The sequence below is a fragment of the Corylus avellana genome, chromosome 4 (genome assembly GCF_965113065.1).
Source record: "Corylus avellana chromosome 4, dhCorAvel1.hap1.2, whole genome shotgun sequence".
Taxonomy (NCBI): Eukaryota; Viridiplantae; Streptophyta; class Magnoliopsida; order Fagales; family Betulaceae; genus Corylus; species Corylus avellana.
The window spans coordinates 7,399,738-7,421,034 of NC_142493.1; the positions used below are offsets into that span (position 1 = coordinate 7,399,738).

Below are 21,297 nucleotides of genomic sequence, written 5' to 3' on the forward strand. Positions count from 1 at the left end.
AGTCTAAGACATTAGCAAAATTGTGCACCATGACATTAGGGCTGCACTGCTATGTGCTATGCCACAAAGCACTTTTTGTCTTAACCCTTCTTAAAATCTGAATTTAAGATTTAGGGCAATGCTGTCAAAGTTAGAAATTGGCCTTGACTTTTTTTTGTCTTAACCCTTCTTAAAATCTGAATAGGAAACAAAAATCATGACTCGCTACAAAACATAATGTTAAACAATTACATCCAAAATGCTGTTGCCAAAATGCCAGGATACAAAAGAGCTGAATCTTCCTACTTTAGTGTACACGTTTTGAGGGGGAGAAAAAAAGGAAGGAAAAAAGCCAACACAAGCTACAAACTGGATAAATATGATCTCATCGCGTTATGATCCAGTGAGAATGAATGCATGGAGGAGAGACTGCGCCGCCTGGGTTTCATCGGGTGTCCCCGATATGACAACAATCCTGTCGGTTGATCCGGAAAGAGGTTCATGCACTATGACCTTGGCACCCGATATCTGATCAGAAAACATCCAGAGAGTAAGTACAAGTTAGTTCTAAGTATAGATATCTTAAAAAGTAGTGAACATTGATAGCAATCATGGTATCTAATGAGAAAAGTGAAGCGTGAGATTCCCAAAAAAAAAAAAAAAAAAAAAAAAAAAAAGCAAGAAAGAGGAAAGGAATAAAATGAAAGAAAAAAATTTAGAAAGATGCAAACTCGGACTTTTCTACTTTCCATATTTCTGGACTAAACCAGACTCTTTTTCTTTTTTCTCAGCAGCTAAAGCACAGACTTGTTCCCACAAAAGCAAGCTGCCAGCATGATACTTTTATCTTTTAAATACTTAAGCTTGTTAATCATCACTACGCTCTCTCTTTTCAAAACAGAACAAAAGAAAAAGAAAGAGAAAGGCTTTTAGGGTTGGCTGTGTTGTAGCAGCCACTTCAGTGAGTTCCCTGAGTTTGAAATATTTAATTCCTAAGAATAAATAACTAGCAATTCTGAAGCTTTATAGAGTTATAAGTAGGCATGGGGTAGTCATCATTAAGCATAGATCATAACGTTCACATAGAACTGATTATTGGTGGAAATAATGCCAACATGGCAGTACTGCTGGAATATATTTTCAAATGAAAGAGTGGGTCACCTGTCTCAAACGATTCAGATTGCTACCATTATCCCCATATACAGAGCCAATAACATTATCCGGAACTACGATCTCAACAGTTGTATTTGTCACAATAGCGGATTTGCTTCCACTGCAAAAATAAAAAATTGATAAAGATGAATGTAATTACACAGACATTCTGAATATTTTATACTCTGCTAGTTTCTCCTTTCCAATAGAAAATATATGGACTAGGTAGTTCTCCAATTCACAAACTGATAACTGATGCATGCAATACTCAGTTTAGACAGTCCAAGCGTTTTATACTCTGCTTTTTTCTTCTTTCCATTAGAAAGCACAGGGCCAAGGTTATTCAGTCAAAGGGCATCACTGCAGGTATATACAATGATAATACAAAACGCTGCTAGTGTATAATCACATATTCGATGATACTCATTTGTTATGTATTTCAGTTAACTAAAGAATAGGACTGTACACACGATATGCATGAACCATCAATTATAGCTCTGAGTGGCATGTAAAAGGTCCCCATCCACAGATACAACTGCACATATAGGTAATCTAGTTGATATATAAGTATGAGATGCGAAGACTGCGCATTACATGATTAAGCACAACAGCATCTGAGTTAATTACATTATCTCTGCAGAACACTCCATAGAGATATAACCATAAACAATTTTATTTTTTATTTTTTATTTTTTTTATTATATGTAAATGGCCCAAAGGGGAGGGGGAAGAAGAAATTCAAACTAGTAACCTCCGAGCTATTGCTCTTGGCCAATTGAGCTACACCTTGACGTAAATAACCAAAAAGAGTTTGATAGAGCAATAATCATAGGTAATAAAATGAAGCAAAGGGCTGATATCACTGGTTGCAGCAATAATGGACTTTAATATGCTAAAGAGCTATGCATCAGAGTGTCAATACAAAGAAGAGATCTTGTAACAACCTAGGGAAAAGCGCTAGCCACATCTGCGCTATTACCCTCAAAAGACTACTCAATTTGAAGCTTCCCTAGAATTCATTATAAAGCTCAGTTTCTCTTAATAACTAGGCAATGTACGACTTAGCATTCATAACTATCTTTATAAACAACCCACTCTATGTGGGCTACTTCTCATATTTCTAATATGGGGCCGAGGTGTTACAAACTCTCCCTCTTAAATTCTTAGCATCCTCATCATGGCCACATCATGAGTGCTCCAGTACCACATGGCCTGATGATACTAGGTGGCTCTGATATCATTTGTAGCAAGTGGGTTACTTCTCATCTTCCTAATATAAGACTAGTCACTCAACAAGTGAAGGTGTTCGGCATGTCCCACTCACATAAATTAAACCAGAAAGCATCATGATTAGGTGGATCTCAAACCTTCATGAAGTTTTCTGTTTTGTCAAATTAAGATGCTAAGATTTCTAACTGCCAAATAGTTTGCTTGATAATCAATTACAGCTTGGTCCACACTCATAAAATGTATGCATTTTGTAGGGTGTTACCAACCTGCCAAGTTCTAAGCCACCTTTAAGATTAGTCATTCCTCTGCCAATATCAGTGATGCCTCTTGGATTTACTCCAACTGCTGACTGCAATCAAACCCATCCATAAGAAGTGGCAAAATTATGAGAGAGAGGGAGAGGAGAGAGAGGAGAGAGAGATCTTACCTGCGATGCCCATAACCTTGGTGAAGGAGGACGATCAAAACCATGGGGAATCCCAAAATTATCCATACTTTGACTTATAGTATGTCGACTGAGACTATGAGAAATACCAACTGAAGGATCTGTACTTTGAGTGAAAGTAGCATGTCGACCAAGACTATGAGAAACACCAACTGAAGGATCTGTACTTTGCGTGAAAGTAGCATGTCGACTGAGACTATGAGAGACACCAACTGATGGATGACTTCCAAGAGGGGGAGGATCTCTCAGTCTTCCATAAGGGCTGGTATCGGTAAATACAGAGGAACTGCTCCTTGTTCCAACATTGTTCTGCGTGCTGGAGAAAAGGTTATCTCGCAGTCTACCAGTTACATTATACAACGCATCTTGCACATTTGAAAACTCCCCTGAAATCTGTCAAATAAATGAAAACCTTACTGAAATTAAAGATTATCCTATTTCACTTAGGCCACCATGCAGAAAAGATTTCACTAAATGAAATCTGCATTATTTAGTTTGCTCAACTTTTTTTCCAAAGAAATTATATTAAATTACTAACCCAAACATTTTTCTACAAGTAAAATGATTTTATTACGAAAAAGGAAGACACTCATATACACAGGGAGCATATTGAAGCTACTCGTAAAAATTACAATCTGAAATTCAGAAGATTAAAAAATTCAAAAGACATGGAATGGGATTACTAACCCAAACATGAAACCATAAAATGCAACAAATTGTCAACATCTTCATAGTTGATAATATTGGAAAGAACTTGAAGGACAAAACTTTGACTGCTTTGAAGGAAAATATTTTTCATAAAATATTGGCTGTCAAATGTCAGATATCCATGAAACCTTCTTTTTGGCTGGTCTATAAAGAAGATGCAGCCAGCAATGTTCTCAGCAACATCAACTTTGAGTCATTAATTCTTTCTCTTTTGATAATTGAGAAAAGAGTCATCACTTGCCAAACCCTTGTAAAGTTTTGACTATAATTCCAAGCTATAAGATGAAAGAAAGTTTAACCATTTCTTAATTTGAAAGTCCAAAAATTATTTATGCATACTTCTCCAGGCAAAAAATGAATTAAATAAAATTGAAGCTTTATTTGTCATCCTCTCATTGTACTTAACAAAAGAAGTTACACCATCGCACCTGCACCACCTGATCATTCTCTGTCACACACTTCGGGACTTGTTCACCTCCAATTATTCGTATGGCAGCACCTGTAACCTTTCGCATCTCTGAAACTATTGCACCTCCTTTTCCCAACAAACAACCAACTTGATTTGATGGGACTACAAGCCTTGCAATAACAGGCGACCCCTTATTTGAGCCCGAATCTTGGCCCTTCTCAATGCCTGCCTCTATAGACCTAGAGAAAACAAGAACAACTGCCTTCTGTGTTGGCGAGAATCGTGAATCAGGGTCCTACACAAGACAAAGCAAACCATAAAACCTATCAATAACCCATAGACCAATAAATGAGCACATGTAAATTGTGAAATCATGAGAGAGAGAGAGAATACACAATGACAAACCTCTGATGCAGTAATGGTAATTACTCGTTCATCACAATTAGCTATAGAAGCCCCAACACTTATACTAGCCCCTGTATCAGTTTGAAGAGCCCTGACAATGGCACCCCCCTTTCCAATAACACCACCAACCCTATCATTGGAACAAAGAACCTTAAAAATAACTTCCTGCACTAGTGTTTTTGTTTCCAAAGAAGGAACCCTATCAACCTCTAATGACACCGCATGAACTCCTGAAGCATAGTTGATTGAGCTGCTTGGCATAGTGTGTAGCCCCGAGTTCCTTTGCGTAACAAGATCTAAACGGAAGTCAGGTAAAGTCTCACGGGTAACTGCTTCCACGGGTTTGCTTGCAATAATCCTCGTCTTCTCAACTGATGTACAATCTTGAAGACGGCGGGAGATGGCAATAAGTGCTTTCTTTACAGCCAAAACATCCCCTTCTATCTGCCACATTGTTGACCCACAATTGCATAAGGGAATAGGAGATATATTGTCAACTAAAATACAATAGAATTAAGCACAAGCATCAGATTGACATACATTTCAGTCACTCAGAAAGCTATAACAGAATGCTTGGACATGAAAAATGAAATTTCTTGATTCAATTCCACCTCCTAACAATTTATTAAAGGTAATTCTAAAAGCAAGAAAAATGGAAATTCATTTAAATAAATGGTGACCTGTTGTGTGCTAACACATACTTCTCTTTTAAAAGATAAGACTACAAAAACTTTTAACATGTTTTGAAACTGAAATGAACACATCACCTTACTTTTACTCAACCAGCTCGTTGGCTAGGTTTTCCGCCTTTCGATTATTAGGTCATTGGATATCATTCTTGTCAAAGGCAAATTTAAGAAATTTTTGAAATGATTGCTTAAGGATTCAAGAGCTTAGTAAAAAAAAAACAATCTCAAAATGGAACTTTTTCTATTCAAATACATTAGAAACTTTTTTTCATAAGTAAACCTAAGCACACAGAAAGTATACAAGAGCAACCCCCAACTAGGGAGGAGATGAAGAGCACATATTCAGAAATTCTAGGAAATGAGAAAAACGAGAACTATTGACTGCAGCCATCCAAACATAAAGGGATTTGAACATTAAGTCTTTCAAATATATTAGAAACTTCTTCTCAAGATATTCTGAATTTAACTGACCCATTAAAAGAATAAATTTAGTTCTCTTTTATGATATGGAAACTCTCCAATGCTTCTTTTCCCAACTTCTCCAAAGAAATATCCTTCCATACAGGAAAGAGACTTTTCTGGAAACAAATTATCTCCAATTTGGCCCAAACTGCCAAGAGAACACCCATAAAAAAAATTTAAGTCGACCTTAGCAATAGGAGGAGGGCCTCATTGCAGACATGAATAAGGAGAGGATGCCTTGAACAAGAAATTGACGTCAATATCTTAAATTAAAAGCAATAGGAAACATCAGATTATAAATCATGAAGCACAAAGAAATAAATTGACCCAAAGTTTCTCCATAAGGATCAACAGCCTGAATCACTCCTACAAAGTTCTAGCATCTCTTTTCATCTAGATAAAGCAAATCACAGTTTAAAAAAAAAAAACACCTTCAAAAATCTATTCACAATACCCCGAAATCTCAATGGTACGTTCACGATTTATGATCATAAATCCATGGCTAACCAAATAACCAATGCCAAGCAAGACAGTCTAGTGATTTCTTCATTTAGAGAAATTAGAGAACAATTCAAAGCCTTTCAATGGGACAGTGATTACTCTACAAAAAGATGGGGAAAAGGCACGGAAATTTACTCAAGAGACACTTGCCCAAATCGCCAATCCACACTACACATAATTCTGCACAAGACTCCAACAATTTTTTTTTTTTTTTTTTTATAAGTAATCAAAGTATCATTAAAAGCGTAAGGCGCCCTCAAGTACACAAGAAGTATACAAGAGGAGCCACCTCCAACATTCTATTCAATAAGGTTGAAATGGTAACCTATGTGTGGTGAACATCTAAATAAAAACAACAATCTCACCATCCGCAGCCTTAAAACACTAAGCATACCCTTGATTCCACATTGGCTTTTGCCAATTGTATGCTAAAACCAAAGTGAGTTGTGTTCCCATGGAGCTCTCCACAATAATTTTTCACAGTTAAAACTTCATTTTCAGATATAAAAATACCCAAAACTAGTTCTTGTTCTTTCTTTGAATGAAAGATCATAGCCTAATCCACCTAATGTTCTTCTCACTATACAAAAAAGCCATCAAGTTAGGCCTAATCCACCTAATGTTCTTTTTCTCCTTTGCGTTCTTCTTGTATACTTCCTATGTACCTGGGTTGCGCTTTGCGCTTCTAATGATATTTCGACCACTTATATATTTATTATAAATTTAAAATAAAAATAAATAAATAAATAAAATTAAAAAAAATAAAAAAAAAACCTTCAAGTAATCACAAAAAATATCAACCCAAGGTCAACTTAAATGGACTCCAGTAAAAGAATATGAAAACATGAAAATGTTGGCCAAAGTTGATTATATTCATGTAATTCTACCAAGGAGATGCAACTGGTTTCCATCTTGGTTTTCAATGACAAATTGTCAAAACGAATACCAGTACTTCTCCACATTTGTATCCCTCCTAATGGAAGGACTTGGAATTTAATACGTCATCAACTAATGTTGTATCGAAAAGAGGTGGTAGGTGATGCAGTTTTGCCTCCAATATCTGCAATTGCACTCCCAAATGAGCATTTTGAACCCTGATACCTATGAAAGCACTTGATAAGAATTGTGTGGGCGGATTTACCTCTGTTCGGTAATAATAGAAGTGAAATAAACTCTAGCCATCAAGGAAATTATAAATGAAACACTTGAGTCTCATTGTGCCAACAAGAGCAATTCAATGAGATGAAAGATGCAACCTATGTGGTAATACTATGATGTAGAACCAACAATACACACAAAAATCACAAGTTAAAAGAGGGGAAAAGAGAAGAGAACAAAGCTAAAAGGGGGAGAAAGAAGATAGTGAAAGACGAAGAAGCCGAGGGAAGAGAAGGAGAGAGAGAAGGAGAATCAATTCCACATTTTTTATTCCATCAAAGTCTACCTCCACTGGAGTACAAAACACACTTAAATAGACTAATAACTAAACCCTAACCCCCTAATCTAACTGAATTTGGGCAAAGCTCATTTAAGGGAATCCAATAAGCCTTGAAACAACCTCTCACTTCTTCAATTATGGCCAATAAGAGACCCTGAATAGGCAACATAACTCTGTTCCATTCTTGAACTTAAAAGGCCTTTGCCTTTTCCCTCTAGAACTTCATCTGAATATTCTCTTTCATAGTAAACATCTTCAAGTTTCCGCCCAAAACTGGGGTTTCTCAAACAAGTAGAAACGTCTATTAGCTGTTTTCTAAATATTTATTCAGGTACGTTCCCCAGAAAGCAATGAAGGACTGTCCATTGCAATATTCTGCTTCCGTTAAGAAACAATACCAGTGCCACTGCTTCAACCAACGAATAAACGTTGGGTGCACACGAGGAATCATAAAAGCAGTACAAATTAAGAGTTTTAGAGATTTGATATCAACCCAAGAAACCGAGTATGCACCCCTACTACTCTACATTCTCACACACAAAAATGCAGGCCACAACAACATTGTACACCTTGAAATTCCTCACTTAACAATCAACTCCAAGCAACCATCCAATTTAGCTCAACCAGTAGCTACATAAACCCTAACAAACATTGTACCACAAAGAAGGAAATAATGAGCAAATTTTCAACTTCAAAAGGAGTAATGAAAAAACAAACCTTACCTCGACAATCTCGTCGGAAGGTTGTGCGCAGGCCGGCAACTTGTCGGACAAAACCCTAACTTTGCAGCCGCTCTCTTTCCTTATCTTCTCCACGACCTTCCCTCCCTTTCCGATCACTGACCCCACCTGCGCCACCTCCGCCAGCAGGCGGCACGACACCACCCCAACCCCGACCTCCCCGCCATCGCTCTCCGCCGCCACCTCCAGAATCCTCTCGAATACCTTCACCAGCGCCTCCTGAGCCTTCGAAACCTCAACGCCGAGCTCCTCTTCGCCGTCCTCTCCTAGGAGGGTACTATTGGCGGTGTTCCTAAGGACGAGCTTGGCGGTTAGAGCGCTGGGGGCGATGACGACGATTACCCTGTCGGGGGACTCGTTCGGTGCATCCTCGACCCGGATCTTGGCTCCGGTGGCCTGCTGGAGGGTCTTGATGACGTGGCCGGACTTCCCGATGACGCCGCCGATGCGGGATGCGTGGCAGAGGAGGCGGAATGCCGCGTGGCCGGCCGGGACCGAGAGCGGAGGGGGCGGGTGCTTGGAGCGCTTGGAGGATCCGTTTGCCGGTGTCGTGGTCGGGTCGGGCATGGAGGCCTTGGTGGCGGTGTTGGCGGATGCGTAGAGTGTGGAGTTGTGACGCTTCACTGGTGGAGAGAGAAAGGTGCTTCCCATAATCTGACGCACGCACGCACACACAAACAAGCGCACGCACCACTCGCTCCCTCAAATATATGAAAAGCTTTGATTTTTTTTTTTTTTTTTTTTTTTCTTTTTGATATTATTTGTCTCTTTCTCCGCCTCCACAACTGATTAGGGAGAGTTGCAGAGGGAAGACTGAAGAGAGTGGTTTTTGGGGCTAAAGTGCGCGAGGGAATTCGGGGACTGGGTGCGCAGTGCGCTCACGATTAGCCAAACACCGCCGTACTCAATTTGACTATACAAGGGCTTACTGTGCGTTTGGGGATTTTTTTTGCATTTTTGACTACGCGGTTTAAGGTTTTGATTAGTGTTGTACTAATGGTTTTGGTCGCTGATTATTGACCAATGGCATGTTTGAGTTTGTGTTTGAAGGTTTAAAAGTGCGTTTAATATTTAAAAAGTCTGTTTAAAGAAAAAAATATCCGTTTGGTTAAAAAAAAAAATTGAAAGTGCTTTTAACGGTAAAAAAAAAACCAAAAAATGGCCAAAACGTATTTTTGACAAAAGCTTAAAAAATGAAGTTTTTGCAAGAAAAAAAAAAAAAAAAAGCTTTTGACTTAAACGCTCTATTTCTCAAACATAATCCCAAATATGCTCTAAGGGTTTGTTTGAATGTGCATTTGAGGAGCCAAAAAATGGGTTTAACACTCAAAAAGTCCGTTTGAAAAGTACGCATTTGATTAAAAAAAAATGAAAGCACTTTTAAGGGTCCAAAAAGCTTAAAAATTATCAAAACACACTTTTGACAAAAGCTTAAAAATGAAGCTTTTGCCAAAAAGCACTTTTTGACTTAAAAACTCTATTTTATAAACACAATTCCAAACATGCTCTAAAACTGCAATCGCCTAAAGCTGTTATTGAATTTTAATAACCGCAACGGCTCCACTTAGGCGGTTAGTGGTTATTTTATAATCGACAGTTACTAAAATCAATATCTTGCGGTTTTATAACTGCTTTTTTATATGAGTTTTCAAGCTTTTTTAGGTGCTTTAAGTGGTAAAATACAAAATGAATATAACAACTAACAAAAAAAAAAAAATGAATATAACAATTAACAATCTATGAGTTTTTCCCCTACTTTCTCAACAACTACAAGCTGCAGCCCATAAACTAAAAAAATAAATAGATAGAAACTCACATGATCGTGATCATCAGCCATTCAACCTGTGAGACAGAGAGAAAGACGATGAGAGAGAGGAGAGACAGAGGCGACGAAAGAGAGGGAGGGACGTAGACAAGAGAGAGGGACGGTGCCACGTGAGACTTGAGTCGTGATAGAGAGAGTCTAAGACTAAGAGAATATGATGAAACCCTAATCTATATAAATCAGGCTGAGTGAGTGAGTGTTTATTTTCCTCCAAAATGATGCCGTTTTGGAGAAAAACAACAAACCGGTGTCATTTTGATGTTATATATATATAAGGGTAGGCCCCCATGAACTAACGCACTGTCACTTTGACCGTCTGAGTTAATGGCTTTGACTGACGGAATGAGGTTTTTGACACAAAATAGTAGTTTATGGGGGCAAAGTAGTACAATTGGCAGTTCATGAGGGGGAAAGTGTCAAGGCGTTGTAGTTCATAGGGGTAAAATGTAGTTTTCCCTGAGAGTAATAACAGCATAAGTCTAACGACTTAGTAAATAAGCCTCACAATTAGGTATGATATGAGCCCATTTAAGCAGAAATAAACATGCAGTTTCAGTAAACATTTTAAAAGAGGTGTTGTCTCCGTTAATACACCATATAAGTATTGTTTGGTTAATAAAAGAGTGGTGTACTCCCGGCGACAATCGCCAAAGTATTTTAATACAGGAAAAAGATATTACACATTATCAGCAAGGTTGGCGCTGTCCCGAGGGACTTGTAATACAATGTCAGTGCCCTGACCATTGTATGCTACCATCCATCACATTAGTGGCATGATCGAATCCGACTTTGGATGGCCCACACCCTATTAGGGAATGGTTGCGCCGGTCACAAAACCATTGGATCCAAAGCCCACACACACACACATTTGACCATAAAATGAAGCCTATGTACTAAGCTCATGGCCATTATTCCGAACGTACCGGTGTACCATGTCATACGATGCATCTTATCCACAGGTTATTAAAACAATTACCAAGTTATTATAAAAATGTAGACATGCTCATATCATATGCGTGGTCAGTCAACTGACATATCCCACGTTTTTAAGGAAAGTGTTCGTAAGTGTTTACTTACCTCGTACACTCGCTTGAGTCCTCCAACATTGCGAAAACCCTGCTATAACGAAATATAACACATCGTTATGCATAGTGATGAGCACCGAATGTTGCACATTCAAGCATTTTAAGTCGCATATGTTAATTCCTTAGCATTGTTATTTGTTTGATTTTCTGTTGTTTTTGTGCTTTCACGTGTTTAACAAAGATACAAGAAAAACTATTGATTTCAAGCTTAAAACACATTATGAGAAGACTTAGCATATGTCTTAGTATTTTGACCATAACTTTTTGCTCAAGTCTTGGATTGAAGTGAAACTAATGGCATTGGAAATCTAACTCAAAATGCTACAAATCATTCTAAATTACAAATTTCATAATTATGATGTTTGCTATGCCAAAATTCCCCCGCAAGATAAGATTGCAAATCTGTCAAGTGCGTAGGTGCACTCGAGCGCACCACAAGTGGATCGAGCGAACCTCAGCCCACATGCATAGGTGGGATCGAGCGCACTTGTATTGGAAAGTCCAGAAAGAGCCCAAATCCACCCTGGAGAAGGTTTTCAGTCTCCTACTTGAACTAGGAGACAGACCTACAACTTTTTTTAGATTCCTAGGGCTTCTAGGACTTATTTGCACCCTATAAATAGAACCCTAAGCTTTAAGAGAATGTGTGCTTAGTTTTAGACATAAATTATCTCCTTGGAGTCCTGACAAGTTGAAGAGGAGAAGATCATGGCAGGATGCCATCCCAGCACCGCGACGAGCAGCTAAATTATGTAATAGGGCGTTGATGTAGCCCTTTTCAAGTAGCAATGGTTTAATTGTATTTTAATTTGGAATTTTATATATGCATGATGGTTGTATAATTGTGAAAATGGATCTTAATGTTTATATTCAATCATTATGAATTTTTTTTCTTGTCTTAGAAAGTCTTTTATATTGATTGAACTCAATCATTCTTATTTTCTGTGATTATATGAATGATTGTTATACAACGGCTTTACTAACACATGATCAATAGAATTTGATAGGCCATTCATAGGGAAGATGGATTGTTCTACACCTTAGTTTAGTGTAATTTAGGTAAATAGTTTGTGCCAATCGAAGATGAGTTATGCTTATTCATTGATTATGTGTAGCCTATTAAGGAATTGGGAAATGCTAGACATCACAAGACTTTCTTCCCAAAAGTTGTTCCCAAATGATGTGTCATCATCCCATGAGTTGGTGACACACTTCCTAAAATAATAAATCTCATGAGATGGTGACACATCATTTGGGAACTAACTTTTGGGAAAAAAATTTGGGATGTGTAGCACTCTTCTAAGGAATTAGATAGTCAATACCTAGGGAAGACGGATCGTACCGCATCTTAGTCGTTAGGTAGACAGTCCGTGCCAACCGAAGATGAATTATACTTATTTCTTAAATGTTGGTATTTTCTTGACCACTTGAGTGAAACGAGCCCTATATCATGCATAATATGAATTTTCCTTATTAATTTATGATTGACCATTGTTATGAAGTTAGTGGTGAATTCAACCCTCTATTCTATCTCTCATTACTATCTTTATTTTTATGTCTTTGCTTTTATTCATTTACTTTTATAAAAACAAAACAAATCAATATTCTTTTAAATTGAGTTATATTTGATCTTGAGAACTTGATAACACCTACGCAATCCTTGAGGTTTGACACCCTCAATATAGTCATATCCTACAGGGACTCATACTATTGCAAGTGGTATTTTATTATTGGTATATTTTGGTATACAAAAAATCACATCAATTTTTGGCGCCTTTGCCTGGGACTGCAAATGGTTTCGTTATTAATTTTTAAAGATTAAATTTAGCTTAATTATTTTATTTTTATTATTTTTATTTATTTTCTTTTGTTTTATAATCTTTTCTTTTGGTTTAGTTAGTTTTTTTTTTTTTTTTTTTTTTTTTGATTTTCAGCTTTCAGACCCGTAGTTCCCAGCCCAACTTCGTTAGTGCACTCGAGTGCACCCACCAATGCGCTGGTAGATTCCAGCATCTACGCACCTACGACGCAGTGCCTGTTTCCAACAGCTGTAGCTTCTAAATTCCAGCACTCCAAAGCTGTATTTTCGGGCCATTTGTGAGTTTCTTTTTATTTTCTTTTTCTTTTTATTTTGTTATTTTATTTTATTTTTGTCAGTTTAGTTCATGTGGGGAGGCAATCCAACACACCATGGACCATGTTCATATTGTTATAGTCCTTATTAGCATGTTAGAGATTGTCCTACTGCTGGACAATTTCTAATTATTCGTACGAGCATATGAACATACCGTTCTCTAAACCGGGGAATGACCTTTATTCTGATTCCTATAACCCGACATGGAGCAATCAGTCTAATTTCTTGTGGCAAGCTCAAGCTCATGGAAATTATGCTCCACAATTTCATGAACTGCACCCTCAAGCATATTCGCAGTTCAATGAGCAATCCTATTCCTCTCAATATCAAACAATTCCACAGTAGCAGTATCAGACCACACCACCTCCTCGGTCGGATTCTGACTTTCAAGATCAAAGGTTGAAAAGGCAAGATCAGATATTGAATGTTCTCAACGAGAATCAGATTATGAAATAGATGATTAAATCTCACCAAGAAATGATGAATTCTCAATAGGAACTAGTGCACTATATCCCTCAATTCTTCAATGAGACAGATGCCAAGATAGAAGTTTACGTTGAACAAATCATTAACCACCTCAATAGAGAAGAAGAAGAGCTTCAAAGACAGCCGGTGGCCAATCCTGATGGACACTACATGGTGGATGAAAGTACTTCTTATCCTGAGCAAACTATCACCACACTAAGGAGTGAAGATGTGGTCGGAAATAATGTGGAAGAGAGGAAGGAGGAGCAAATTGAGACCCCACAGGATCTACATTGGGAAAAAGGCAAGGAAGTGAGCACTAAGGCTTCTTCACCATTAACTCCTATTCCACTACAAAAAAATTGGTATTTTCTGACGTGGCAAACAGTACATGATTTTTGCTACGTCAGCATTTTCTGACGTGGCAAACAGTACATGATTTTTGCCACATCAGTATTCTCTGACGTGGCAAAAAATGCCAAGTCAGAAAATATTTTCTGACGTGCTAAAAAATAGCGTGTCAGAATTTTCTGACGTGCTATTGACGCACTAGTTTGGTGCGTCAGAATTTTCTGACGCACCGGTTTGGCGCATTAGAATTTTCTGACGCACCAAATTTAATGCGTCAGAATTTTCTGACGCGCCAAATTTAGTGCGTCAGAAATTTCTGACGTGCCAATTTGGTGCGTCAGAATTTTCTAACGTGCTAAATATTGCGTGTCAGGAAACAAAAAAAAAAAAAAAAAAAAAAAGGCCGAAATTTTGAAATTTTCCCTCTTTTTATTCTTTCCTCCTCATTTATTTTTCCCACACTCTCTCCCTCTCCTCTCTCCCTTCTCTCCACGGTAGATCGAAGAAATTAGGCAGAAGAAGGAGAACAAAAAGAAAAGGAGAAGAGAAGAAGAAAAAGAAAGGGTGGAGAGAAGAAGAAGAGAAGCTGCAGAAGAAAAAGAAAGGGAGAAGAGAAGAAGAGAAGCAGAAGAAAAAAAAAAAAGAAGAAGAAGATCGAGGAAGAAGAAGAGCATGGATCAACATGCACCATCTCTGCACCATGGTGTGCAAAGATCGATCTCTGAACACCATGGTGAGATCGAGTGCAGAGATCGCACCATCTCTGCACCATGGTGCAGCTGTGTTGAGAAACACAGAGGAATTCCTCTGTATGGCAGAGGAATTCCAAAAAAAAAAAAAAAAAATTAAATTAATAAATTTTTAATTCAAAAAAAATTCCAGAAAAAAAATATATTAATTTTTTATTTAATTTTTTAATTTTCTGACGGGTGAGACAATGGAACGTCAGAAAATTCTGACGTTCCACCCACTAGCACGTCAGGAAAATTTTTTTCCTGTCACCTCTGCTTCTGACAATCAACGCGAGTCAGAAACGCCACGTCAGAAAACTCCAGTGAGGAAAAATTTATTTTTTTGTAGTGTTCCCGAGACACCATATGAGCCCTGAGCCCCTATTCCAGGTAATCTGAAATCTTCATTTTCAGGGACATATGACACTATCATGGTCATTATTTCTTATAACTTACCAAGAGGTCAAGAAAGTAGTCTTTAGGGCTGCTAGACGAGCAAAAAGAGACCATTGAGGTAGAAAAACTCCCTGATTATTCTCCTCATTTTATTCCAATTCATGATTCATTTCCAGATGAGAAATTGTTTGAGAATACTCAGAGGGATCTACCTCAATATGCGGACATTTGGAATTACTTATCTGTGGGTAAAATTTATTCTCTTTGGTCCAAGAAAAGAAAAGATTGGCGTTTCAAATTTAAACTTAAGGGTCATAGAGCACGAGTGCATCAAGGATGAGGATTTTGTTGGCTTGGCGGATCCCATATATTTTGACTAAATGAGTCAACTTCATAGGTTCGAGCGCAGACCCTATGCACTCGAGTCCTCCATCAAGCTAGGGTACATGATCTCCTTCCAGGTTTTATCTTCTCCATTGATGTTCCATTCTCATTCTTGATTATAATTTACAATAATGTGTTGCACTTGACTGGTACTTGGTTGGAGTATCACTTATTTTTTCCAGGACATGTGTTTTTTTTTACAAGTTTGGGGGTATGATATGACCCACATCTGCTCATTCAGGTATTCCTATACTCTTGATCTTATTTCTCAATTCTAAACATACATTGGGGACAATGTATGATTCAAGTTTGGGGGTATGTGATGTAGACTAGATGGCTTGGGAGTATTTAAGGAAGACCCAAACAGATGATGACGTGAAGGCACCCCAAAAGATGGTGACAAGGTCCCAAACTCGTGCAGTAGCAGGGTCCTCTGGAATTGCGATCGATCGCACATTGGCTGCGATTGAGCGCCCAAGTCCTGGTATAAAAATGATAGTCCCTGGAACTGTGACCGATCATCCCCTGTAAGTGCGATCGATCGCACAATCGAGGGCATCCTTCTCTGGTAGTGCGATCGATCACCCCTATAGTTGCGATCAAGGGCACTCGGGCATATCTGTTCTGGAAATGTACATCTGAGACACTTATCTTAGTTTTAATCTTTTGTTTTAAACTAGGTTTCTTTGTCAGTTGTTATTTTATCTTATCTTTCAGTTTTTCATATCAAATTAGGTTCTTTATTAGTCTTCTATTTGGTTTAGTTTTCTTTCATAGACTTCTAAACCAACTTTATTTCATTGTTATTTTAGAATTAGGAGTCTTGGGCTATAAATATATGCTTATAGCCTTTTGCAATTCAGTTCTCATTGTTTGTTTTGTTTATCAATAAAGAATACTCAGAGTTGAGTTTCTTCATTGTTTTTCCTTCAAGCATAGATAGTCTCTATTGTTTGAGAAGATTTATTTGATTCTTGTGATAGTCTCACAATCTTTGAAATATTTACCCCTTCAACTTGCTGTTTTCTTGTTCACCACAATCCTATGCTGCATCAGTTGGTATTAGAGCTCCAATTTTCTTTCCATGGCACCGCCAAACACAAGAAGAAGGGACAACCACTTTGCAAATCTGGAGGACGTGTATGAACGTGAGGAAGCAGTCGGTGAAACATGCACGGAGGAGCAGTGGCAACTCATGGAGGAAACGGTCGTTGATTTGAGGGCCCAACTTGCGGCCTCCAATGCTCGAGCGGCCAAACTGGAGGGGTGCCATAAGCACCGTTGACAACCCTCACCACCTAGCTCGGAGGAGGAAGATGAACAACGTACGGAGAATGAAGCTAGGAACCCTTTTGCAAGGCGCGAAGTACAAGGGCATCAACCCCAGGTCCAAGCCCAAGCCAATTAATGGGAGAGCGGTTTCAAACTCGATATTCCAGAATTTCAAGGGGGTCTCCAACCCGAAGAATTCTTGGATTGGGTAGCGGCAGTTGAAGAAATTCTTGATTTCAAAGGGGTGCCCGACGATTGACGAGTTTCTTTGGTTGCAACCAAATTTCGGGGAAGAGCAGCGGCATGGTGGCAGCCATTGAAGCAATCCCGAGGGTGGCAAGGCAAGACGAAGATCAACAAGTGGGAGAAACTGTTGAAGCATGTACGACCGGCCTTTTTACCCTACAATTATACTCGAACCATGTATCAAAAGCTGCAAAACTTGAGCCAAGGGTCGAAGTCCGTGGACGAATACACGGAGGAATTTTACAAGTATCTAACATGTGTTGATCTAGCTGAAACTGACGATCAACTAGTGTCACGATACATTAGGGGTTTACGTCACCAAATTTAGGATTCATTAAACCTCTTTGACCCCAAGAATGTGTCGGAGGCCATCAAAGAGCACTCTTGCTAGAAAAGACGGCCTCGCAAGGGTCCTATGGAGTTTTTGGCCTAGGAACTGGGGGAAGCACAAACCGATCAAGCGGGCCATTCACGGCTTGAAGCCCTACGCAAACCCCAAATCAAAACCGGACCCAACCACAATGGGTCCATCCAACAGTGGGGCAGCGACGAGCGGCCCTAAATGCTTTAGATGTGGAGAACCGGGCCACCGGATGGTGGATTGCCGAAAATGGGACAAATATGGTAAGGGTTTACTTATTGAGTCGGGAGACACCTTCAATGAACAAGGTGAAAAAGAGGAGTATGACACCACCGTTGACGACCATGGGAACGATGACGGAGAATTTGTATCCGGAGATGACGGTCCTCTTTTGATGATATGACGAATATGCTTGACACCCCGTAAGGAGGAAGGTGATGATGGGCAGCACCACAATCTCTTTCACTCCACATGCACTATAGGGGGGAAAGTGATAAGCACCGAATGTTGTACATTCAAGCCCCTTAATTTGCATATGTTAATTCCTTAGCGTTGTTATTTGTTTGATTTTGTTTTGTTTTTATGTTTTCAGGTTATAAATAAAGATGCAATTAATTCCATTCATTTTGGGCTTAAAAGCACACTTTGAGAAGACCTAGAAGATATGATTAAGCTTAACCAATCATGGTTAAATTTAATCAAATAAAGGAAAGGATTAATTCGAAATTTCTCAAATTGGAGTCAAAATCGGATTGGATTCAATTTGGGATTCTGCATACGTCTCGGTATTTTGGCCATAACTTTCAGTTCAAATATCCGATTGAGGTGATTCAAGTGGCACTGGAAAGCTAACTCAAATTTCTACAAATCATTATGAAATAACATTTTCCTAATTCGGAGCGTCACATTGCCAAAATCGCTCCGCAAGATAGGAACGCAATTTTGGGTGAATCCTATTCCGATTTGGACTTAGGTTTTCTTTATCCTAATTGGACTTGGACTTAAATCTCCGAAATTTATAGGATTACTAGGGCTTCTAGGACTCTCCTAAGCCCTATAAATAGGCCTCTAAGCATTGAGAAAAGACAGACCGCCTCTTAGAGCAAAATTCAGTAAAATAGTCTGTGGAGCTTAGGAGATCATGAGCGGCTAAACCCCTTCGTGGGGTGTTGATGTAACCCTATCCAAGCATAATGGTTTGATTGTATTTAATTTCTATATTTTTAATTTATGCATGTTGATTGTATAACTATGAGGATTGCTACAATTGATTTATGTTCTTCATATTAAATGCAATTGTTCTTCAATTTCAATATCAATATTTGTGAAATTCTTCTCTTGTCTTAGAAAGTATTTTACTTTTATTGAAATCAAATCATTCTTGTTTTCTGTGATTATGAGGATGATGGTTATACAATGGGTTTAATTGACATATGATCAATAGGATTTGATAGGCCATGCCTAGGGAAGACGGATTGTACTATACCCTAGTTTAGTGTAATTTAGGTAGACAGTCCGTGCCAACCGAAGATGGGTTACACTTATTCATTGATTGTATGTATCCTATTAAAGAATTTGATAATTTATACTTAGGAAAGACGGGTCGTACTGCATCTTAGTGGTTAGGTGGACGATCCGTGCCAACCGAAGATAGATTATGCTTATTCTTTAATAAGGTAGTTTCTTGTTTATTTATAACATGCATAAAATGAATTTTTGGGATTAATTATGATTAGCCATTGTTGTGCGGATAGAGGTGAAGTCAATACCCTACACTCTCTCTCTTATTTTTAATCTCTTTTATTTTCATGCACTTTAGTTTTTAAAGAAAATCAAATCAATTCTTCTTTTTAATTAAGTTAATTTTGATCTTTTGAATTTTGATAATAAAACCCCTGCAGTCCTTGAGGTTCGACACCCTCTCTATAGCCGTATCCTACAAAGATTCGTCCTATTGCGAGTGGTTATTTTTATAATTGATATTTTTGGTCACAAAAATACCACATCAGAAAGTATGCAAACTTATCATTGACGGAGGCAGTTGTGAAAACATGGTGGCAGAAGAAGCGGTCCGAAAATTAGCCCTTGAAACAGAAAAAGACCCTACACCATACCGCTTGGAGTGGCTCAAGAAGGGAAACGAGGTAATAGTATCCCAACGCTGCCTTGTGACTTTTTCAATTGTATCAAGATATAAAGACAAAACTTGGTGTGACGTGGTGGCCATAGATGCATGCCACTTATTGCTTGGAAGGCCATGGCAATATGATAGGAATGTTCATCATGATGGAAGGAATAACACCTATAGTTTTTTGGTGGACAATGTGAAACTCACTATTTTGCCTAATCTGGGAGACAAACCTAAACCTTCTAAAGGGGCGGGCCAAAATCTCTTGGCTAAGAGGGAATTCATTAAGGAGATGCGTGATTCCAATCAAGTATATGTCCTAGTTAGGAAGGAGTGCACTCCCACTGAGGAGGCAGTCCCAGAAGCAATGAAGGGATTGGTGGAGGAGTTATCCGATATGTTCACGAAAGAATTACCAGAAGAGCTATCGCCTCTTCGCGACATTCAACACCAAATCGACTTGGTACTCGGTTCTAATCTCCCCAACCGACCACACTACTGCATGAGTCCTAAGGAGCATGAAGAGCTACGCCGACAAGTAGAGGGGTTACTATCCAAGGGTCATATTCGGGAGAGCTTAAGCCCATGTGCAATTCCAGCTTTTCTTACACCTAAGAAAGATGGATTATGGAGAATGTGTGTTGATAGCGGTACCATCAATAAGATTACAGTAAGGTATAGATTTCCTATTCATCGATTAGATGACTTACTAGATCAATTGGGGCAACAATATTTACAAAGTTAGACTTGAAGAGTGGGTACCACCAAATTCGGTTACGGGTTGGTGACGAATGGAAGACTGCGTTCAAGACACGTGAAGGACTCTATGAATGGTTAGTGATGCCGTTTGGCTTATCTAATGCCCCTAGTACCTTCATGAGGGTTATGAATCAAGCGTTCCGCCCATTTATTGGAAAGTTTGTAGTCGTCTACTTCGACGATATCCTCATATATAGCTCTACCATTGAGGAGCACATTCAACATGTATGTGCGATCGATCGATCGAGCGCATCCTTCTCTGGTAGTGCAATCGATCGCTCCTGTAGTTGCGATCGAGCGCACTCGGGCATATCTATTCCGCAAATGGACATTAGAGACGCTTATCTTAGTTTTAATCTTTTGTTTTAAACTAGGTTTCTTTGTTAATTGTTATTTTATCTTATCTTTCAGTTTTTCAGATCAGATTAGGTTCTTTATTAGTCTTCAATTTGGTTTAGTCTTCTTTTATAGACTTCTAAACCAACTTTGTTTCATTGTTATTTTAGAATTAGGAGTCTTGGGCTATAAATATATGCTTATAGCCTTTAGCAATTTAGTTCTCATTGTTTGTTTTGTTTATCAATAAAGAATACTCATAGTTAAGTTTCTTCATTGTTTTTCCTTAAAGCATAGATAGTCTCTATTGTTTGAGAAGATTTATTTGATTCTTGTGATAGTCTCATAATCTTAGAAATATTTACCCCTTCAACTTGCTGTTTTCTTGTTCACCACAATCCTACGCTGCATTAGTATGGAAGAACAAAACACGGTCCATTATTGTTATTATGTCATTCTTAAGCATATGGTTGAGCTTTGATTTTGATTTGAACTTCATTGGTAGGCTTAAAGTTATGAACACATGATCATTTAACTTGGGAATTTTGATTCTTGTTACTTACTTTTGGCAACATGAGATGCTTTTTGTTTCAATTTAAGATTTACCTTGAGCACACTAGCACATGTTTGTGAGGTATGAAATTTGAGACCAATTGTGTTTGTTTT

At 38.3% G+C, this 21,297-nt stretch overlaps 2 protein-coding genes across 2 annotated transcripts; one reads left to right on the forward strand and one right to left on the reverse strand.

The window, feature by feature from the left end:
* Positions 1-183: 183 nt before the first annotated feature.
* Positions 184-9,036, reverse strand: HEN4 (RNA-binding KH domain-containing protein). The gene is made up of 7 exons (XM_059589149.2): positions 8,141-9,036; positions 4,329-4,772; positions 3,943-4,218; positions 2,789-3,199; positions 2,628-2,710; positions 1,141-1,252; positions 184-507 (listed from the first exon to the last, which is right to left on the reverse strand). The coding sequence occupies exons 1-7, from the start codon at positions 8,807-8,809 to the stop codon at positions 373-375; spliced, it is 2,130 nt and encodes a 709-aa protein (XP_059445132.1). The 5' UTR covers positions 8,810-9,036; the 3' UTR covers positions 184-372.
* A 10,423-nt stretch (positions 9,037-19,459) lies between these two features.
* Positions 19,460-20,281, forward strand: LOC132177987 (uncharacterized). Its single transcript, XM_059590458.2, has one exon. The coding sequence runs from the start codon at positions 19,460-19,462 to the stop codon at positions 20,279-20,281; it is 822 nt and encodes a 273-aa protein (XP_059446441.1).
* Positions 20,282-21,297: the final 1,016 nt, after the last annotated feature.

Bases quoted from the DNA above. Each gene is read 5' to 3' on its own strand.
- LOC132177987 (XM_059590458.2), top strand. From the start codon at position 19,460: ATGGTGGCAGAAGAAGCGGTCCGAAAATTAGCCCTTGAAACAGAAAAA.
- HEN4 (XM_059589149.2), bottom strand. From the start codon at position 8,809: ATGGGAAGCACCTTTCTCTCTCCACCAGTGAAGCGTCACAACTCCACA. The intron at 3,200-3,942 runs GTGCGATGGTGT...TTTATTTGACAG, and splicing joins AGAATGATCAGGTGGTGCAG to ATTTCAGGGGAGTTTTCAAA. The intron at 1,253-2,627 runs GTTGGTAACACC...TTATTTTTGCAG, and splicing joins GGTGGCTTAGAACTTGGCAG to TGGAAGCAAATCCGCTATTG.